Here is a 17,829-nt window from a genome sequence, read left to right on the forward strand (position 1 = left end):
TGCGGGGAAGCCGTGCCCGCTGATTTTTTAATTAATAATAGTAACCTTCATCATCATCATCATCATCCCCCCTAACACTCCCCTTCCCCCAAAAAACCCTTGAAAGGGGAATAATAGCCAGAAAGCCATCAGCGTAAAGCCGTGCGGGAGGGAGGCGCCCGCCCGCGCCGCGCCCCGCCCCGGCCCCGCGCAGCCCCGAGGCGCGGAGCGGCGCGGAGCGGCGCGGAGGCGGGGCGCTGCGATGTGCAGGATGTCGTTCAAGGTGAGCCGGGCGCCGGGGAGAGGAGCGGGGGGACGCGCGTTTCGGCCTCTCCCGCTTCGGGCTTGCCGTGCCGGCAGCCCGTGACATGCTCTGCCAATATCCTTGGATTTAGGGATTTCTATTTTAATTTATTATTATTATTATTTTAAGGAAGAACAGGGGTGTTTGAGGGCGGAAGGGAAGAAACCAGAAACGTCCTTGCCGGGCTGTGGCGTGCCCCGGGAGTGCTGTGGTGGCAGCTGGTGGAGCGGGTGCTCCCCACAGCTGACACCCCCCAAAAGGACGCACAGTTAGCGTTACATAAACTGCCAGTGGAGCTTTACGCTGGCTTTAGAGTGGCCGGGCTCAGCGCTGCGGGTGTTGGTGCGGCCGGGAGCCTCCTCTTCACTTTTCCCATCATCTCTGTTAGCGCTGGTTGTGTAAGAGCGAGGAGGCAGCGTTTGTCCGTGCTCTGCGTGTTCAGGCTGCGGCGGCCACTGAAGCCAGGCTGGTTCGTTCCCTTTTCTGTCTGTGTTTCCTGACACTTTTTATGCTTCTTCCATCCAAAACCATGCAAGAGCAGTAATTTTCAAAAGACGGCCAAAAATAAGGTTTTAAATCTGAGGATAGGATTAATGAAAATGAATTGGCAAAGAGGGAAGCAAGCTGCAATTTAGTGATGCTAACAGATACTATTTATGCTAGATGTACATCTTGTCCTCCGTTATGCACTTTCTGGATGCTGTGCTTGCCTTTCTCTTATCGATCACCAGCTCTGTGCCAGTCCTTTGCCATGTTGCTTGTGTTGCATTGCTTGATTTGATGAATTCTTCCCCATACTTGCCTCTCACTCCCGTCAGTGTGTCTCCCCACCGGCAGTGTCGATTCGATGGTGCTGCAGCAGGTGGTTTCCACCTGCAGTTAAAGCCCTGATGTAGCAGGGAGTGGGCTACCTTTGCTCATGGTACAGCTCAGCCTTACATTGGGTAGTCAAATCTCTGTGGTCATCCCCTTTTTGGTCCTGCATTGGTCTCATACCCTCTTTTTTTTCTTAGTCTTAGTCTCTTCTGTCCCTCCGTTGTGCCTCTGTGAGTTTTTTCCCACCTTCATTTCTCACAAGTGTCCACCGTAACAGATGCTAGCCCCATGCTCCTGGTGGTGCCAGCCCCTTCTTCTTGCAGCCTTCTCCTTTTTTGGCCTCCTTGGTTTTTTACCTTGTCCTTCAGGTGACCTTTTCTGTTCTGTCCCTATCAGCTCCTTTTCTGTGCCCTATTTCTCACTTTCTATTCTCTCAGGTACTCCCATTCAAGGTAGCTCACTGCCTGCTCCCTCTCCCTCTGGAGAACTGCAGCTCCCACCACCCGCTGCTTGCTCTCTCTTTTCTGTGTCTTTTTGCTTGGCATTTTCTCCTTCTCTCAGAAGACTGTGCACTTACCTTGGATTCCTACCATCTCTGTTTGCCACTGTCTATTCATCTTTTCCATCTTACTATCCTACTTACCCCTGACGTAGCATTTATATTTCTTTCCCACTGTCTATACACATGAATATCCTCTCTTCTTCTACCAGGTTTTGCCTGTCTAAACTTAGATTTATATCTTGAGTGACTTTTCTTTTTTATCAGGATCCTTCATGTAGGAGGCATTGCTATCTAATAAAGTCCTCTCTCTTTCCTCCTAAGTCCCACTATTGGGGGGACTATCTATTGTATCATGCTTGATCCTGATTTCCAGTTCTTAAAACTTTTTACTCATTTCTTTCTTTTCATTAGGACTGGTTTGGAAACTGAGAAAGAAAAGGGATTTCTTTTTTTTATTTTGACAGTACAAGGGACAAGCTGCTGGGCTGGTGTTCTCCTCTCTTTTCTTTCTCTTTGCCTGTTGCCTCTTTTCTTTCATCTTCAAGATCACTGTTTAAGAACTGCACTGTCCCTCCTCAGCTGCTACCCCACTGTGACCCACCTCTTCTCTGCAAACAGCAAGTCAAAGGCAGGGCAGGGAGTGGGAGCTGCTGATCACAGCATTTAGATGATACTTTTCCCCTCATAAGGTGACACATACAGGTACATTATTACATTTTTTTTTCTGTATTCCTGCATAGAAATGGTCTTGTCAGATTTAAAACATATATTTTATTTATATATTTATTTATATATTATTTATAACATATTTTCATATAGACCGTTTTTGCTTGATGTCAATACAGCATGAATATAATGCCAGCTTTTCATCTTTGGACTCTCGTAAAAGCATATAAACAATTGAAATGAATAGCACAGCCAGAGTTTTAAATAATGCTTTAGAGATCTTGATGAAGTGGAAGAAATTGCATCCTGAAAGTTGCTGATGCTGGAGCAAATGTCATAATGAAACATGTCATTTTCACTGATGCTATTAGCTAATTACTTTTTTAAACATTTATTACGTTCTGTTCCCAGACTGCCAACGATGAGGATCAGTTGTTTACTTTAAGGAAGTTTTAGGAGCAGACTAGCTTTGTACTAAGAATTACATGAAAATTGTATCCAGTTAATCTCTTGAATTTCAACATTACCTCTCCCTAAGAAGTATCTGATGAGACAGGATTGAGTTCATAACTGAACAACAGTAGTCAAGGCTTATGTCACATTCTGCAGTTTAAAACCCTTTTATTGACCAAAATTATTCAATTAATCAAATTATTAATCCCAAAGTAGTGTCTTACATTTTACCTGCCAGTGATGTCAGTATTGCAGATATCACCTGAAAATGAAGAGTAAAGAGGTATAAACCCTTGGTTTGAAAGCAGAAGAGAAACTGCCACATGGTACTCCTTGAGGCTGTCCTTGTAGGGTGCCCAGATCTTCTGCATGATTTTGCACATTCCATTCATCTTAGCAGGCAAAATAGCTCAGGTTTGTGTTTGCTTTTTTTATCTAATCATTACATGGTTGATGGTCTGAGTGTGCTGTGTACTCTACTTTTACACAAGGAATCCCCAGCAACGTGGGGGCACGAGGGGAAGTACAAGTACTGATAGCTGTCATTCCAAACTGGGTCAAAAGCACCACTGGAAAAAACCTGATTTGGTGTCCTTGATGCACTGCAGAATTCTTCCATTCCTTGGGCCTCATCCAAAGTATGAGGACAACTTTGCTGGAGAGCTACTGTAGGAATAACCGGGGAAAAAAAGAGGTAGGAATTTATGACTCATTAACGTTAAAGACTTTGGACTTCTACTTCCAGACTAGGGGAACACTGGCAACTTAGTTCTCCTCTCTCCTTATGTAAAATGGTGAAAGCAGGTAAAAAGTATCTGAATACTGATTCCGGTTCCTGCCTACCTGATCGGTAAAGGTATTGTTGTATGGTAGGCATAATAAAATGCAGTCACATTGCTCCTGTGCTTTTGTAGTGAAAACCAGGCTGGATGAAATAAATCTTTCCCTGTATGGATATATTGCCATACCCCAAAGCTTTCTAAAACTTTAAGGGACAGAATGAGACAGTAAAAAGTAAGGAATTTGATTTCCCATTCTGTAAGGTCTAAATGTTCTCTTGCAATAGCTTTCCACAGAGTGTCACAATAATAAAGACAATAATACAATATTCCTACCAGCTCTATAAATAAATAAGTACCTAATAAATCAAAGCAAAAAGGGCAACATGGGCCACTGTTTTTAGGTCAATTGTTTGCTTTTTTGTAAAATTTTTGTGGTTGTAAGGGTAAAGATAGGAAAAGACAGCTGCCTTGCCAGCAAGGAGGGTATAAACTGCTAGCTCTACTTTGGTTGACATTATCTACAGTTTCACCAGGAGAAATGTATTATCTGTAAAGGGAAGATCAGAATTTAGCCTATTGTGCTTGCTAAATTTTTCAGACTCCTGCCCCTATGTGTGCTGGTACAAGAAATATTGCTATCAATTTATAGGAAGCGTCTTATAATTTATTGAATGGTTGAAACTTTCTCATCTCAAACAGCTGCCAATTTTCCAACCTATGAATATTAAAAATGCAACCCATGGAAAGTGCTCAGTGCAACGGGTCTGGGATAGAGTCACACAGGACTGGCCTTGTGTCTGCTGGTTTCTGCGAGGTTTATTACCTGCGTGTCAGCGAAGGAAGCAATTTAAACTCTGCTCTGTGTGTGCATTTTAAGTATCAACTATAAAACCGTTCAATCCTGTTTCTCTACCGCATTACACGTGCGCATTGACATTTAGACATGGAGGATCGTGTATGACATTTTCTGAGGCAGAATGATTGACTTTTATATCCACTCTGCAGTCTCTCTGGGTTCTCCTGAAGGCAGGATTCACTGGAGCGCAAGGCCTCCGGGTATTTTTTGACACTGCTTTGGTCTAAGATGACTATCAGTGGAACGATACTTTCCTGAACTGTTGGTGGTTTGGGGCCTTATTCAGAAATCCGCGGCATGAGCCTGCACTAGGATACGTACCGTTGCCATCACAGCGTTGTTCCCCCTCCACACCTCACCCGTCGCAGGGCTTACCCATCAGGGCAGCGTGTTGGCAGCCGCCTGCGTGGGTCAGATGAGGAGGTCAGGAGCAAAGGCTCTGTCTTCTTCTGCTGTCCTCCTCCTATGCTGGGCAACGATAAGTTGCTCCTACCCAGGAGAAGTCACACTGTGTCATTGTTTCTAGGACTAAGAAAGCCTCAGGAGAGCATTATATTACTACCAATTTGTTTAACAGTGGCCTGTGTTATCTAGATTTCACAGTTTCCTAAGTTTGCCTTACGTATTGCTTTGCATACCCAGTAAATGAATCTGTAAGTCTACAGACAGCAAGATTTTAGCCTTTTTTTTCTAGCATCACCCAAGAGATACCTCATGTGCCCGCAGTTACAGGGCGTTTGTTCCAGGGCGGAGGCAGACCAAACAGTATGGGAGATGCGTGAGCAGTATTTTTCCTGCATTGGGACTTTACATACAGAAAAGAATGAGACAGCAGAGAGGATGTCCTGCAGCAGGACATGTCAGCAGGATGATTCAGCCTCTCTAACTGTGCCCAGCCCCACCACAGAAGCAGACAATACAGGTAGCGGTTAGCACGTTGTGTTCTGTGGTGTTTCCCTGTGGATCCGGACTAGCATCGTCATCTCTCATTGCAGAGCAAGCTAAGAGACATAGGCTGCCATGGACACAGGGAAGACCTGAAACAACATGAGGCAGCACAGGGAGACCGATCTATTGAACTGCACAAAGAAATTAAATTAGCTTCCCTTCCATGCCCTGGTTTTGAAAGGACAGCACACTAAGCTGGAACTTGCCTGGCTTGAACGCAGAATTTTCATGTGTGGGTTTGTCCAGTGTATCTTCCAAAGTGGTTTATTTCTGCCTTTTTTTTTTTTTTTTCTCCCACCAGAAAGAAACACCGCTGGCCAATGCCGCGTTTTGGGCTGCGAGAAAAGGGAACCTGGCTCTCCTCCAGCTGCTGCTGAACAGCGGGCGAGTAGATGTGGACTGCAAAGACAGTGTATGCACGGAGTGCTCCTACACCCACAGCACTGATTTTACATTGCTTTCCACAGCCCGCTGAGCCGAGGCGGTGGCAGGGATCTAACACGAGACGTTTGAGAGTCTTATGGCACTTAGGGATGATTTAAAACCTTCTCTTGTCAGGAAGCGAGTTTGAAACTTGAGATAAAATAGCGTGATGATTTACATCAGTGGCAAGGGTTAGGAATTTGCCAGCGCTCAGAAATGTGTCTTACCTAGTTTTTTGTGGCGCTGACATTAAAAACACAGATCCTAGCACCTCGGGCTTTTCTTTGCAAGAAAATGTCATTGTAGTAATAAATCACAGTGACGAGTCGACTCAACCGAGCCCGGGTAGCAATGATTCTGTCAGCTAGCAGAGGTCCTCATAATTAGTTGCGTTTTTTTTTAAATAACCCTGGACCACAGTTCCCGTGTAGGCAATGTAGAAGTTTGCATTTGATGTGCAGCAGTTCCCGCCCTGTGTGGCATGTCCTACACCCAGCGGTACCATCAGAAGAACTGCTGGCCTCCTAAATTCTTCCCACCCACCCCCACCCAGTATCTCCTGGACTTGGCACCAGCATGAAGGCACAGTACAATTTCAAAGCAAAGAGAAACCCAGGCACATGATAGAAAGATTGCACAGGGATTTCCTTACTGTAACTGGCACGGGTTGGAATTAGTTTTGTGATTAGAAATGGGTTGAAAACACAGATAATGGGTATGTCTTGCTATTCTGCCTACAACATATGGAGGGACACTTGACTCTACTAATCTACTGCAAAGAGCAGGGGAAAACCAGGGTTGAGAAGTTCCCAGGTTACTTTTGTTTGGTGCCGGGACTGACTTATTGAGAGTTGTGCCTGTGTTGTAACAGGATTTAGTGCCCCTTCCAGCCTGGAACATGAACCTGCCACAGCTTCTCTTACTTTGAATACCTTCAAAGTGCAAGAGATTTTCTAAGCCCATTGACTTTAACCTATCTTTTCATTTTAATTTCATTTTTTCCCTGTAGGTAAGTATTTCTCTTGCAGTACTTCTGGAGCTGATGCTATGACTGTCATTCTGTCAGGGAGGGAAGGATGTTCAGATGGGGACATGAAGTAAACAGGACAGGGATCAATGTAAAGAAATAAGGTCCACTACTGCTCGTTTTTTCTCAAAAGAAGGCTAACTTTGGTCAAGAATTTTTACAATGCACTGTAAAATATCCTGATTTATTAATTATATCAGGCATACACATTTTCTAGACTAAAATATTTTCATACAATTAAGGCTGCATGCTTCTTTTTTGTAATGTCACACATTCCTTCTTTAAACAGAACTGGTGTGTGTGAATGTTTTAGAAGGGTGAATTTCATCCTTATGCATGTGGTTTCCATGTATTGTCTGTACAACACATACATATAAGCTAACTCTTACTTGGTTCACTGGAGGATTGACCTTATGGTGTCCTGACGGAACTTGAATGCATAGTTCTGGTATGGAAAGTTCTCTCATATAATGTGAAGAGTCATAGAACGAGTGTGCTCTCATCCTTTGGATAGGGAATTAGTATTCAAATCACTTGGACCTTACTCCTGACTATGACTCAGAATTAAGTGACTCAGCTAAGTCACTCAGCTCCTGTGTCTAAGGTTATTCTTCTGGAAATGATGCAATGATCTGTGAGATTCTCTGATAAAAATTCTGTGTATAAACCCAAAATATTCTTGTTATTCTTGTTGCACTTATTTTGGCACAATGAGGCGAAGTCATTGCATACGTATTTGTCGAACGGTCAGCCCCCAGCACTGCAGGCAAGCCTGCAATGTTTTTGCTTTAACACCTGCTAATTGCTCATTTTCAAAGTATTCTTGAGAGTAAGTTTTAAATGATAGCAAGTTTTTCAATGATCATAAGCTTCCTTCAGCTTTTCAGAAGAGGTGCTCTCTCTTCCTTACTCCCAGCTTGGCACAACAGCTCTGATGGTAGCATCTTACTATGGACACATAGACTGTGTACGGGAGTTGGTGTTGCAAGGAGCAGATATCAATCTGCAGAGAGAGGTAGGAGAAGTTCTGCATTCAAACGGGGATTGATTAAGTGACCCTTGGTTTATTACAAATAATAAAAGAGTGTTGTCTGTTGCTTTTTGCCAATTGCTTATTTGTTACTTGCTGCACAGTGCATGTATAAACAGGATCTGTTCTCCTGAGGATGTCAAGGAATCAGATGTCTGGAGTTTGTAATAGAAAATGAGATGTCAGAGGTACATTTATAAATAATTCATCAAACATTTCCAGCACATCTGGTTGGTGAGGGGCAGTTACATCTGAGATGTAACCCCCCCAGAGTTACACCATTTATGCATCTGCAGTTTTACGTATTGGCACAGTAATTTAGAGCTCTCTGGACAGGATAAGTGATCAGGAGAAGTCCCTCACCTTTTGATTTGCAGAGTCTGGTCATTAAAATGGAGTGGATGCCATTGCTAGCCCGGGGATTATTTTGTCTCGGTATGCTTTGGAGTTCCTGCCTCTTAGTCTGGGCCAAGTCATCTCTAACAATCACTCAGCTTAAGCACCCACATTCTTCCCTGCATCTCCGCGTTGCATTCAAGGCATTTCTTGCACCATGACATGCTTGCCTGTGGAAGGGACACTGTCAGTGGATGGTTTTGGAAAAGTGCCTTCCCCTTAAACTCTGCGCAAATGATTGTAAGGAGTACCTGCAGCCACTCTGGTCTATGTGCTGGCTACACAGAGAGCAGAATTACTCTGGGACAATGAGGGTTGTACTGGTCCAAGGAAAAATGCAATTTAAGGAGGGCATGCAGTAACATGGGGTGGTGGCAGGCAGTGCAGGATAGGAGTATGCTCGTCACTTTAACAATACAAACAAATGTTTCTCACTTTCCTTGGTTACCTGGAACTAAAGCATTAATCTCATGCTGACATCTGCAAGTTACTGAGTCAATGAATGCCACATTTGATGATGTCTTTGCACTTACTGGCCTAAACTTGCTCTAACCATGACTGTCAGTGTCTTTCAGTGGCATCCTGTTCCAAAAACACATGTATTTAAACATGTCCTTTCCCTTAGGTAAACATTGGTTGAAAAGCAGCAACAAAAGGAAAACTTGAGAACGGTTTTATGGAGCTGCTCTTGAGTATCACTCAGGACACACTGATTCAGCAAGTCAACAAAAAGAGAAACAGTGAAATCCTCCAAAATCACTCTGTTGCAGAGAGGAAGAAAAACAGATTAAGTTTAAGCCCTAAAGACCAACAGCACTGTTCTGAAACTAAATCCACATACTCTAAGCAGTGCTCTTGTACTCTGAAATTGTTGTGAAGCTTGGGGAAGTGAGAGCCCCATAGATGTGTCTGGGAGAGTGGGCTCTCAAATGGTGTCAAGGGGCCATGTGCTATTGTAAAAGCTTTTGTCACTGGAGTGAATTTCATGTGTAGCTTCCCTTTCCTGCACCGTCTACATGGGATGAGAGAGCCCAAAGTCAGGAAAGCCCCCTTCCCTTCCCTTCCCTTCCCTTCCCTTCCCTTCCCTTCCCTTCCCTTCCCTTCCCTTCCCTTCCCTTCCCTTCCCTTCCCTTCCCTTCCCTTCCCTTCCCTTCCCTTCCCTTCCCTTCCCTTCCCTTCCCTTCCCTTCCCTTCCCTTCCCTTCCCTTCCCTTCCCTTCCCTTCCCTTCCCTTCCCTTCCCTTCCCTTCCCTTCCCTTCCCTTCCCTTCCCTTCCCTTCCCTTCCCTTCCCTTCCCTTCCCTTCCCTTCCCTTCCCTTCCCTTCCCTTCCCTTCCCTTCCCTTCCCTTCCCTTCCCTTCCCTTCCCTTCCCTTCCCTTCCCTTCCCTTCCCTTCCCTTCCCTTCCCTTCCCTTCCCTTCCCTTCCCTTCCCTTCCCTTCCCTTCCCTTCCCTTCCCTTCCCTTCCCTTCCCTTCCCTTCCCTTCCCTTCCCTTCCCTTCCCTTCCCTTCCCTTCCCTTCCCTCCCCTCCCCTCCCCTCCCCTCCCCTCCCCTCCCCTCCCCTCCCCTCCCCTCCCCTCCCCTCCCCTCCCCTCCCCTCCCCTCCCCTCCCCTCCCCTCCCCTCCCCTCCCCTCCCCTCCCCTCCCCTCCCCTCCCCTCCCCTTCCCCTTCCCCTTCCCCTTCCCCTTCCCCTTCCCCTCCCCTTCCCCTTCCCCTTCCCCTTCCCCTTCCCCTCCCCTTCCCCTTCCCCTTCCCCTTCCCCTTCCCCTCCCCTTCCCCTTCCCCTTCCCCCTTCCCTTCCCCTTCCCCTTCCCTTCCCTTCCCTTCCCTTCCCTTCCCTTCCCTTCCCTTCCCTTCCCTTCCCTTCCCTTCCCTTCCCTTCCCTTCCCTTCGCTTTTTCTTCTGTACAGCCATTAAAATTTTATGTATATATTTTTGGGGTCCTGATTTACTCACATTTTAATGACAATATTTTATACAACTAGTGTAAAATATGAGGTTTCAGTTCTTCAGTGAGGTTAAGGGAAAGCAGGCATTGCAGGGCTGGTTATAGTTGCTTGAAGGCTGCTTGGCTGGATGGGGAGCTACTGCTGCAAGAGAGAAGGATGACTTACACCAACAGTAGTCTCATTTTATTAGTGGAGAGTCAAGCAAGGTGGAGCTCTGCTGTACTAAATAACCACCTCCCTGGTCTTTCCATACTCTGATCCAAATCCATGCTCTGCTCCTGTTTGTCTCAGGTTGTACCGGTAGGTGGAAGAGGGGTTGGTTTCCAATTGACTGTTCCTCTGTTGTGCAAGACTTCTTTTCTCACTCTGGGCTTGCTTTCCCTATCTGGCGACTGGGTAGAAGTGACTAAATCCTAAGAGGTCTATATTAGAAACTCGTGCAGAAGTCCCTTGTGAAATTTGGATTTTACTCAAATGTATGATGCTGGACAGATTTCTCAGTGCAATGGGAAGAAAACTGATGTAAAGAAACTTGGTGTCCTCTGGAGTCCTCAAAATCATCGTATGTTTTCAGCTGATATTCAACTGATTGTGCTCAGTACTTTTTAGTTTGAAATGTGTATACTTCAGTCAAGTGCGTTATGTGTTTGGGTTATTTTTAATCAATTTTTCCCTTACAGTCAGGTGCAACTTCTCTGTTCTTTGCTGCACAGCAAGGCCACAACGATGTAGTGAAGTTTCTCTTTGAATTTGGAGCCTCTACTGAATTTAAGAATAAAGTAAGATGATGGCTCTATTTTTGCATGCTGATACATTCAAGGCTGTTTTTTCCTATTTACATGAAACATGACATGGCAGCAGGAAGATGATAAATAGATTTCCTCACTTGAACGTTTTCTGAGTCATATGAGTAATGCAACATATTGCGAAAAGATTAACTTGAGACTGGCTTTTACTACCTAGACCTAATGGCATAAGCTGATCAAAGATCAGTCCATTGATAGTGATATCAGTCTTTCTTCTTGAGCCATCCTCCAAGACAAGAAAAAGGGTATTTTTGTACATGTTAGGTAGGATCCCATTTTAGGTGTATATGTACTTCACTTGCATAGAGTGAAATTTCCTCTGCATTGGGATATCTCTGTATGCCACCATAGGATACATAAAAGCATAATGGCTTCTGTCCTTCCTAAATTCCCATTTACCCATCTGTGACAAGAAGATGAAATGCTCCTTAAAGCTTCTATTTCTTTGTTCAAGCAGGTCCTTTTTCAAAATCTTCTTAGAATAGCCAAAAGCACAGATGGCAGAGCCTGGGTCTGTTTCATCACCCCACATGGAGTGAACAGCATTAAGAACAGCAGTTCACCACTGACAGCAGTGCATCAACTCAATTTCTTTGCCCAAGGCAGTACTAGCGCCTCTGCTTTCAGCAAACAGAACCAAAAGCAACATATTTTCATTAAATATTCTTGCCCTTGACATGCTGGCCATATTTCTGAGCATTCCCATAATCTGGGGAAGACACTTGCCAGTCACTTACCCTGGGATCCATAGCGATGTGTTTGAAGAAGGAAGAATCTCCATCCCCTACTGGATATGGCGGGGAACATTGTCTCCAAGGACGAGGACAAGGCTGAGGTACTTAATGCCTTCTTCGCCTCAGTCTTTAATAGCCAGTCCAGGTATCCACAGGATATTCAGCCCCCTGAGCTGGAAGACGGGGATGGAGAGCACAATGTACTCCTCATAATCCAGGAGGAAGCAGTCAAGGACACGCTAAGCCACCTGGACACCCACAAGTCTATGGGACCTGATGAGATCCACCCGAGAGTACTGAGAGAGCTGGCGGAGGAGCTTGCCAAGCCACTCTCCATCATCTATCAGCAGTCCTGGTTAACAGGAGAGGTCCCAGAAGACTGGAGGCTTGCCAATGTGACGCCCGTCTACAAGAAAGGCTGGAAGGAGGATCCTGGGAACTACAGGCCTGTCAGCCTGACCTCTGTACCAGGGAAGATTATGGAGTGGTTGGTCTTGAGAGTGCTCACACGGCATCTGCAGGACAACCAAAGGATCAGGCCTAGCCAGCATGGGTTCATGAAAGACAGGTCCTGCTTGACCAACCTGATCTCCTTCTATGACCAGGTGACCCGCCTAGTGGATGAGGGAAAGGCTGTGGATGTTGTCTACCTGGACTTTAGTAAAGCCTTTGACAGCGTCTCCCACAGCATTCTCCTGGACAAACTGGCGGCTCGTGGCTTAGACGGGTTTACTCTTCGCTGGGTGAGGAACTGGCTGGGTGGCCGAGCCCAGAGAGTTGTGGTGAACGGCGTTAAATCCGGCTGGCGGCCGGTCACAAGCGGTGTTCCCCAGGGCTCGGTTCTGGGGCCGGTCTTATTCAATATCTTTATTGATGATCTGGATGAGGGAATTGAGTGCTCCCTCAGTAAGTTTGCAGATGACACCAAGTTGAGTGGGAGTGTTGATCTGCTGGAGGGTAGGAGGGCTCTGCAGAGGGATCTGGACAGGCTGGATCGATGGGCAGAGGCCAACTGTATGAGGTTTAATAAGGCCAAGTGCAGGGTCCTGCACTTTGGCCACAACAACCCCATGCAATGCTACAGGCTTGGGGAGGAGTGGCTGGAGAGCAGCCCGGCAGAAAGGGACCTGGGGGTGCTGGTTGACAGCCGGCTGAATATGAGCCGGCAGTGTGCCCAGGTGGCCAAGAAGGCCAACAGTGTCCTGGCCTGTATCAGGAATAGTGTGGCCAGCAGGAGTAGGGAAGTGATCGTGCCCCTGTACTCGGCACTGGTGAGGCCGCACCTTGAATCCTGTGTTCAGTTTTGGGCCCCTCACTACAAGAAGGATGTTGAGGTGCTGGAGCGTGTCCAGAGAAGGGCAACGAAGCTGGTGAGGGGTCTGGAGAACAAGTCTTATGAGGAGCGGCTGAGGGAACTGGGGTTGTTTAGTCTGGAGAAGAGGAGGCTGAGGGGAGACCTTATCGCTCTCTACAACTACCTGAAAGGGGGTTGTGGCGACGAGGGTGTTGGTCTCTTCTCCCAAGTAAGTAGTGATAGGACAAGAGGAAATGGCCTCAAGTTGCACCAGGGGAGGTTTAGATTGGATATTAGGAAAAATTTCTTCACTGAGAGGGTGGTCAGGCATTGGAACAGGCTGCCCAGGGAGGTGGTGGAGTCGCCATCTCTGGAAGTGTTCAAAAAACGTGTGGATGTGGCGCTTCAGGACATGGTTTAGGGGACATGGTGGTGCTGGATTAATGGTTGGACTTGATGATCTTAAAGGTCTTTTCCAACCTAGTGATTCTGTGATTCTGTGAATAGTTCTCTACCCCACAGTAACCAATTTTTCAAGATGTTATAGTCTGTGATTTGAATGATTTCCTCAACTCATACATGCTTTCCAGAGTCCCTGAAAATATAGGCTTTAAATACTAAGGGAATTGATGGAACATCAGAGACTCAACTCCTTACGCTCCAGGGACTGAAAATCCTGAGGTTTTGTGGCCAGAGTCCACACATGCCAATACAGTAGGATTCTGGTACCCCAGGGAGCTATGCTTGTGGTAAGTAACTCTCTGACCACAGCAGCAATCAGTAAATTTAAAATCATGAATGAAATTGTGGCTGTTTAACACAACATGGAGTGCAGCTGTAGGAGGTTGCAGTGTTAAATACAACAGCTGGATTTTAAAGCACTGGATAATCTCATGCGGGACAGAGTTATTGGGAGAAGCTGCACATTAAAAGAAGGGTTGCTCCTCAGTCTTTTATTTCAGGGTATAGGTGAGGGTTAGCAAGATTCAGAAGGATTGACTGAGGGAACTGGGGTGGTTTAGTCTGGAGAAGAGGAGGCTGAGGGGAGACCTCATTGTTCTCTACCACTACCTGAAAGGGGGTTGTGGTGAGGTGGGTGTTGGTCTCTTCTCCCAAGTAACTAATGGCAGAACGAGAGGAAATGGCCTCACAGTGTGCCAGGGGAGGTTTAGACTCAATATTAGGAAAAATTTCTTTACTGAGTGGTCAAACATTGCAACAGGCTGCCCAGGGAGGTGGTGGAGTCACCATCACTAGAAGTATTCAAAAAATGTGTAGATGGGGCACTTCAGGACATGGGTTAGTGGGCATGGTGGTGTTGGGTTGGTGGTTGGACTTGATGTTCTTAAAAGTCTTTTCCAACCTTAATGATTCTGTGATTCTGTGATCATCTTCTCTTGCATTCAGCTGTGTACAATCAGGCGAGTGAACTTACATTGTCCTGTGTGTCACCTGGCCTATAAAAAGGCCACAAAGCCATGCTGAAGGAGCAAAGGTGTCCCAGGGGTAGGGAGAGCCTGGACTACTCACTGCAGCTCAGCGTGCAATCGGGCAGTGGTTTTGCAGAGGCAGGGAAAGCAGTGAATGCAGGAAACTTGGTAAGGAGGGAAGACAGAGGCTGAGTACCTTACTCTGTCTAGAGGGACAGTTACATTTTCACCAAACCTTTCCACAGCCTGTGAACTAGAAGTTTGTGAAGAGGCAACGACTTGGCCCAGGAGGTGAACAGCAGGTTTGAAAACGTCTGATCTTTCATGACAATGTATGATCTTTTACGAAACATGCAAATATACTGATGTAAGTCACTAGGGCAGATAAAAGGGAGTAACGACCTAAATTACAAGAAAATATTCCTGCATTCAGCCGCTCCTAATTGCTTCCATCTTTGGACAAATGCAGGTTTGGGCTCTACTGTTGCTCATATTGAAACTTCGCTCCCAACCCCCATATTTCTGCCTGCCTCTTCTTCTGAATTGAGACCTGACTTGGCCCATGTGCCAGTCCAGTATCTTTTAAGCTGCAGGTTGCTTTTCCTCTCCAGGCCACAGTTTTCTGCTGTTGCCAGTCGAGCTGGTCATAAGACAACACCAACTCCCATGGGACGTAACACGACAAATGGGCATGCGATGTGTATGTGAGGCTACTTTCCAGCAGCATCAAATGTGCCTGTCCAAGCACTCCCTCCTCCTCATCTCCTCTTCAAGAGGCGTATCAGTCACTTTGGCACTCACAGTATGACATGAGCTATAGTGCCTGAAGAGGCTCTTAAAAGCTGAACAAAGAATAGCTGAGTTAAAATTAATCTGTGCAAGATTAAAGTGACACTGGTTTAAGAAGTTGAGGCTTAAAAAGTTGAGGTTAGCTATCATGCCCATGTCCTCTTTGCTGAAAGGATCTGCTCTCTCTGAATAGCAGTACGAGGGCTTGACTAGGTTCATCATTAATGCTGGGACCTATCCTGGAAATTGCCATGTTCATTCTTTCACTCATTCCTTGCCTGGGGACTGCAGCTTTTCTTCTGAAATGAGGATCTAGGCACAGGAATTCAAATGCTTACAGCTTCCAGGCTGGGCTTTGGTAACCCACCGAATTTTTTAGACTGAGGTTGGGTGGGAAAGCAACTTGTACTTTGTGCAGCAGTGTGTACCTGAGCAGGAGGCACCATTGGGAACATACTGCATTCATAGTACGTATCTTCCATTGGCCTTCTAGTGTGTTTTTGTATTGGTTCAATTTTCTTATTTAGTACTGTGGTGTTCATAGCTTGGAATTATTCCATCAGACCATCATTCTATTAACAGGTGACTAAGATAACAGGAGCCTCCACCCTCCCAAAACCCCAGAAGCAATATAGCTGACAAAATATGCCTTTTCAGGTCATAGATAAGGCATTTGCTGATTAAGACACTCAGCTGGGAGCAGCGCTGTAAAAGATATGGCCGATCCTGGATATTTTTAAAGGGCACTGCAAAATTAATCCGTTTGCAAAGAAGTTCCTGTTATAAGGAAGACATGGAACTGAAATAAGAAAACAAATTGAATGTATCCTAGGAAACAGGGACTTTAAATCCAGGAAATGCAAAGCCCAACATCTTATTTTTCATGTACTTCTCTGTAAATTGTTTACTACATTTGTTACTCATATAAGAGATTGCTGGAGAGCTATCTTAACATTGGCATTCAGTTCTTGTTACCCCTTGTATCATTAGAGTTCATACTCACTACAACAGGCAAAGCAAACATCCTAAAGTAGTGTAATAAAGTAATAGGCAGTAATTGCTGAGCTGGTGAAGAGAATAAATAGTATATTGAATAGTAATAATAAATAGTAATATTGAAGGTTATGATATATTTCTTATAAAATACTTATTTTTCAATAATATTATTCGGTATTTTCCCAGTCTGGCATCCTTAGAAGTATGCATCATAAATTGAAACATGCTCTCTTTTCTTACTCTGAGGCATGTTATAAGCGTGTGGGTTCTTAAAAGAGTTTGCACGGTGGCATGTTTTCTGGGCAATACTGCAGGTCAAACAGTATGTCAGAGGCTGTTTTTCAGCAGGTGGTGATTGCAGAAGACCAGTTCCTCTCCCTTGTAGCATATTTCAGAGATGATAAACCACCATATAATTGTAAGCTACTTTCAGGCGATGATGACAGAGGTGAAGGAAGAGGTAGGCAAACGGCAGGGAAGTTACACCAGATAGCGTGGTCTTGGCGGGTGCTGCTGGTCCAAGTGCTTCCATGGGAGACTGGCAGCTGCTGCATGTGCTGCCAGTGGGGAGGACAGACTGGGTGGGGATAAGAAAAATGGTTTCAGAGGAAGAACTGCAGAGGTAGCTGAGAGAACTGGCTCCTACCTGAGCTGGAAGGGTTTGCAGTGAAGGATTAATAGAAGCTACGCTGTGTCAGGAAAACAGGATATGAGCAAGAAATAAACCCAAGGCGATGTGCCTTCGCTGAGCTACACACCAGCCTTGGGCCCACTACAGAAGGGCGATTGCCCCAGAAGTACCTCTGTGGTTTCTCACATGTCCTTGCTCCCACGTGCTGCCCTGCTCACAGTTTCCAAGAGGCTTGCCAGTAACAAAGATGCTGCTTCAGCCTTTTTGCTTGACTCAGCTGAAGCCAAAAAGGAAAGAGGGAATCTCATGGCTGAAAGAGATCTTAAAACTCTGCAATTTACTACTTTTTCTTTTTCTTTTTCATAACTCATCTTCCTTCCCTATGGCCTGTAAGACATTGGGGTCTCCAGCTAGAGCTTGCTGGAGGAAAGTGTAAGAGAAAGCAAGATGGATGCTCAATAGGGGTGAAAAGGGGCTGAGGTTTTCTCCTCCTAAGAAACCGTGGACCTTCACACTGTTTGACAATTCCCTGGTTTAACTGAGTGCTGTCTTACCTCAAGGTCAGTGGAAAAGATTCCTGGCCCCATCTTCCCCTTCTTACAGCAAGACCTATCTCTGTTTATCACAGTGGTACACCCATCCAGAGCATGCAAATGAAACCCAGCCTTTTCTGTTGAATGTATTCAACTTCATAGGAGATACTCAGTAAGGCAGCTCTTAGAGCCCAGCTGTCTTCCTTATCAGGGACCAAATCTTTGAGCCAAGGAGTTGTTACCCGATTCTTTCTGACTAAGTAAATATTTGATCAGGGTGGACAGCTGGAACTGGGGACCACCCAATACTTTTTTCCAATCCCTGGACTCTGATCAGGGTGATCTAGGAAACTTGGTCACTCTAGTCTGAAAGATCTAAATGGTGTATTTTGGAAATACATTATTATTTCAAAAAATGTATCTGCCTAAAACTGTTCACTGGATTCAACCAAACACTTGGTCAGGATCCCCATTTTGAGACACTTA

At 45.5% G+C, this 17,829-nt stretch overlaps 1 protein-coding gene across 2 annotated transcripts in view; it reads left to right on the plus strand.

Annotated features, from left to right (window-relative positions):
* Nucleotides 1-241: 241 nt before the first annotated feature.
* The window catches only part of ANKRD29 (ankyrin repeat domain 29), a gene marked incomplete at both ends in the record, with an annotated part of 32,515 nt that continues 14,927 nt past the window's right edge, over nucleotides 242-17,829 (plus strand). For both annotated transcript variants that reach the window (XM_081996763.1, XM_081996764.1), the window contains 4 exons: nucleotides 242-262; nucleotides 5,608-5,718; nucleotides 7,673-7,771; nucleotides 10,811-10,909. In XM_081996763.1, the coding sequence (XP_081852889.1) occupies nucleotides 242-262; nucleotides 5,608-5,718; nucleotides 7,673-7,771; nucleotides 10,811-10,909 (330 nt within the window). The remainder of the gene's footprint in view (nucleotides 263-5,607; nucleotides 5,719-7,672; nucleotides 7,772-10,810; nucleotides 10,910-17,829) is intronic.

The sequence above is a fragment of the Phaethon aethereus genome, assembly GCF_964289735.1.
Source record: "Phaethon aethereus genome assembly, chromosome: 2".
Taxonomy (NCBI): domain Eukaryota; kingdom Metazoa; phylum Chordata; class Aves; order Phaethontiformes; family Phaethontidae; genus Phaethon; species Phaethon aethereus.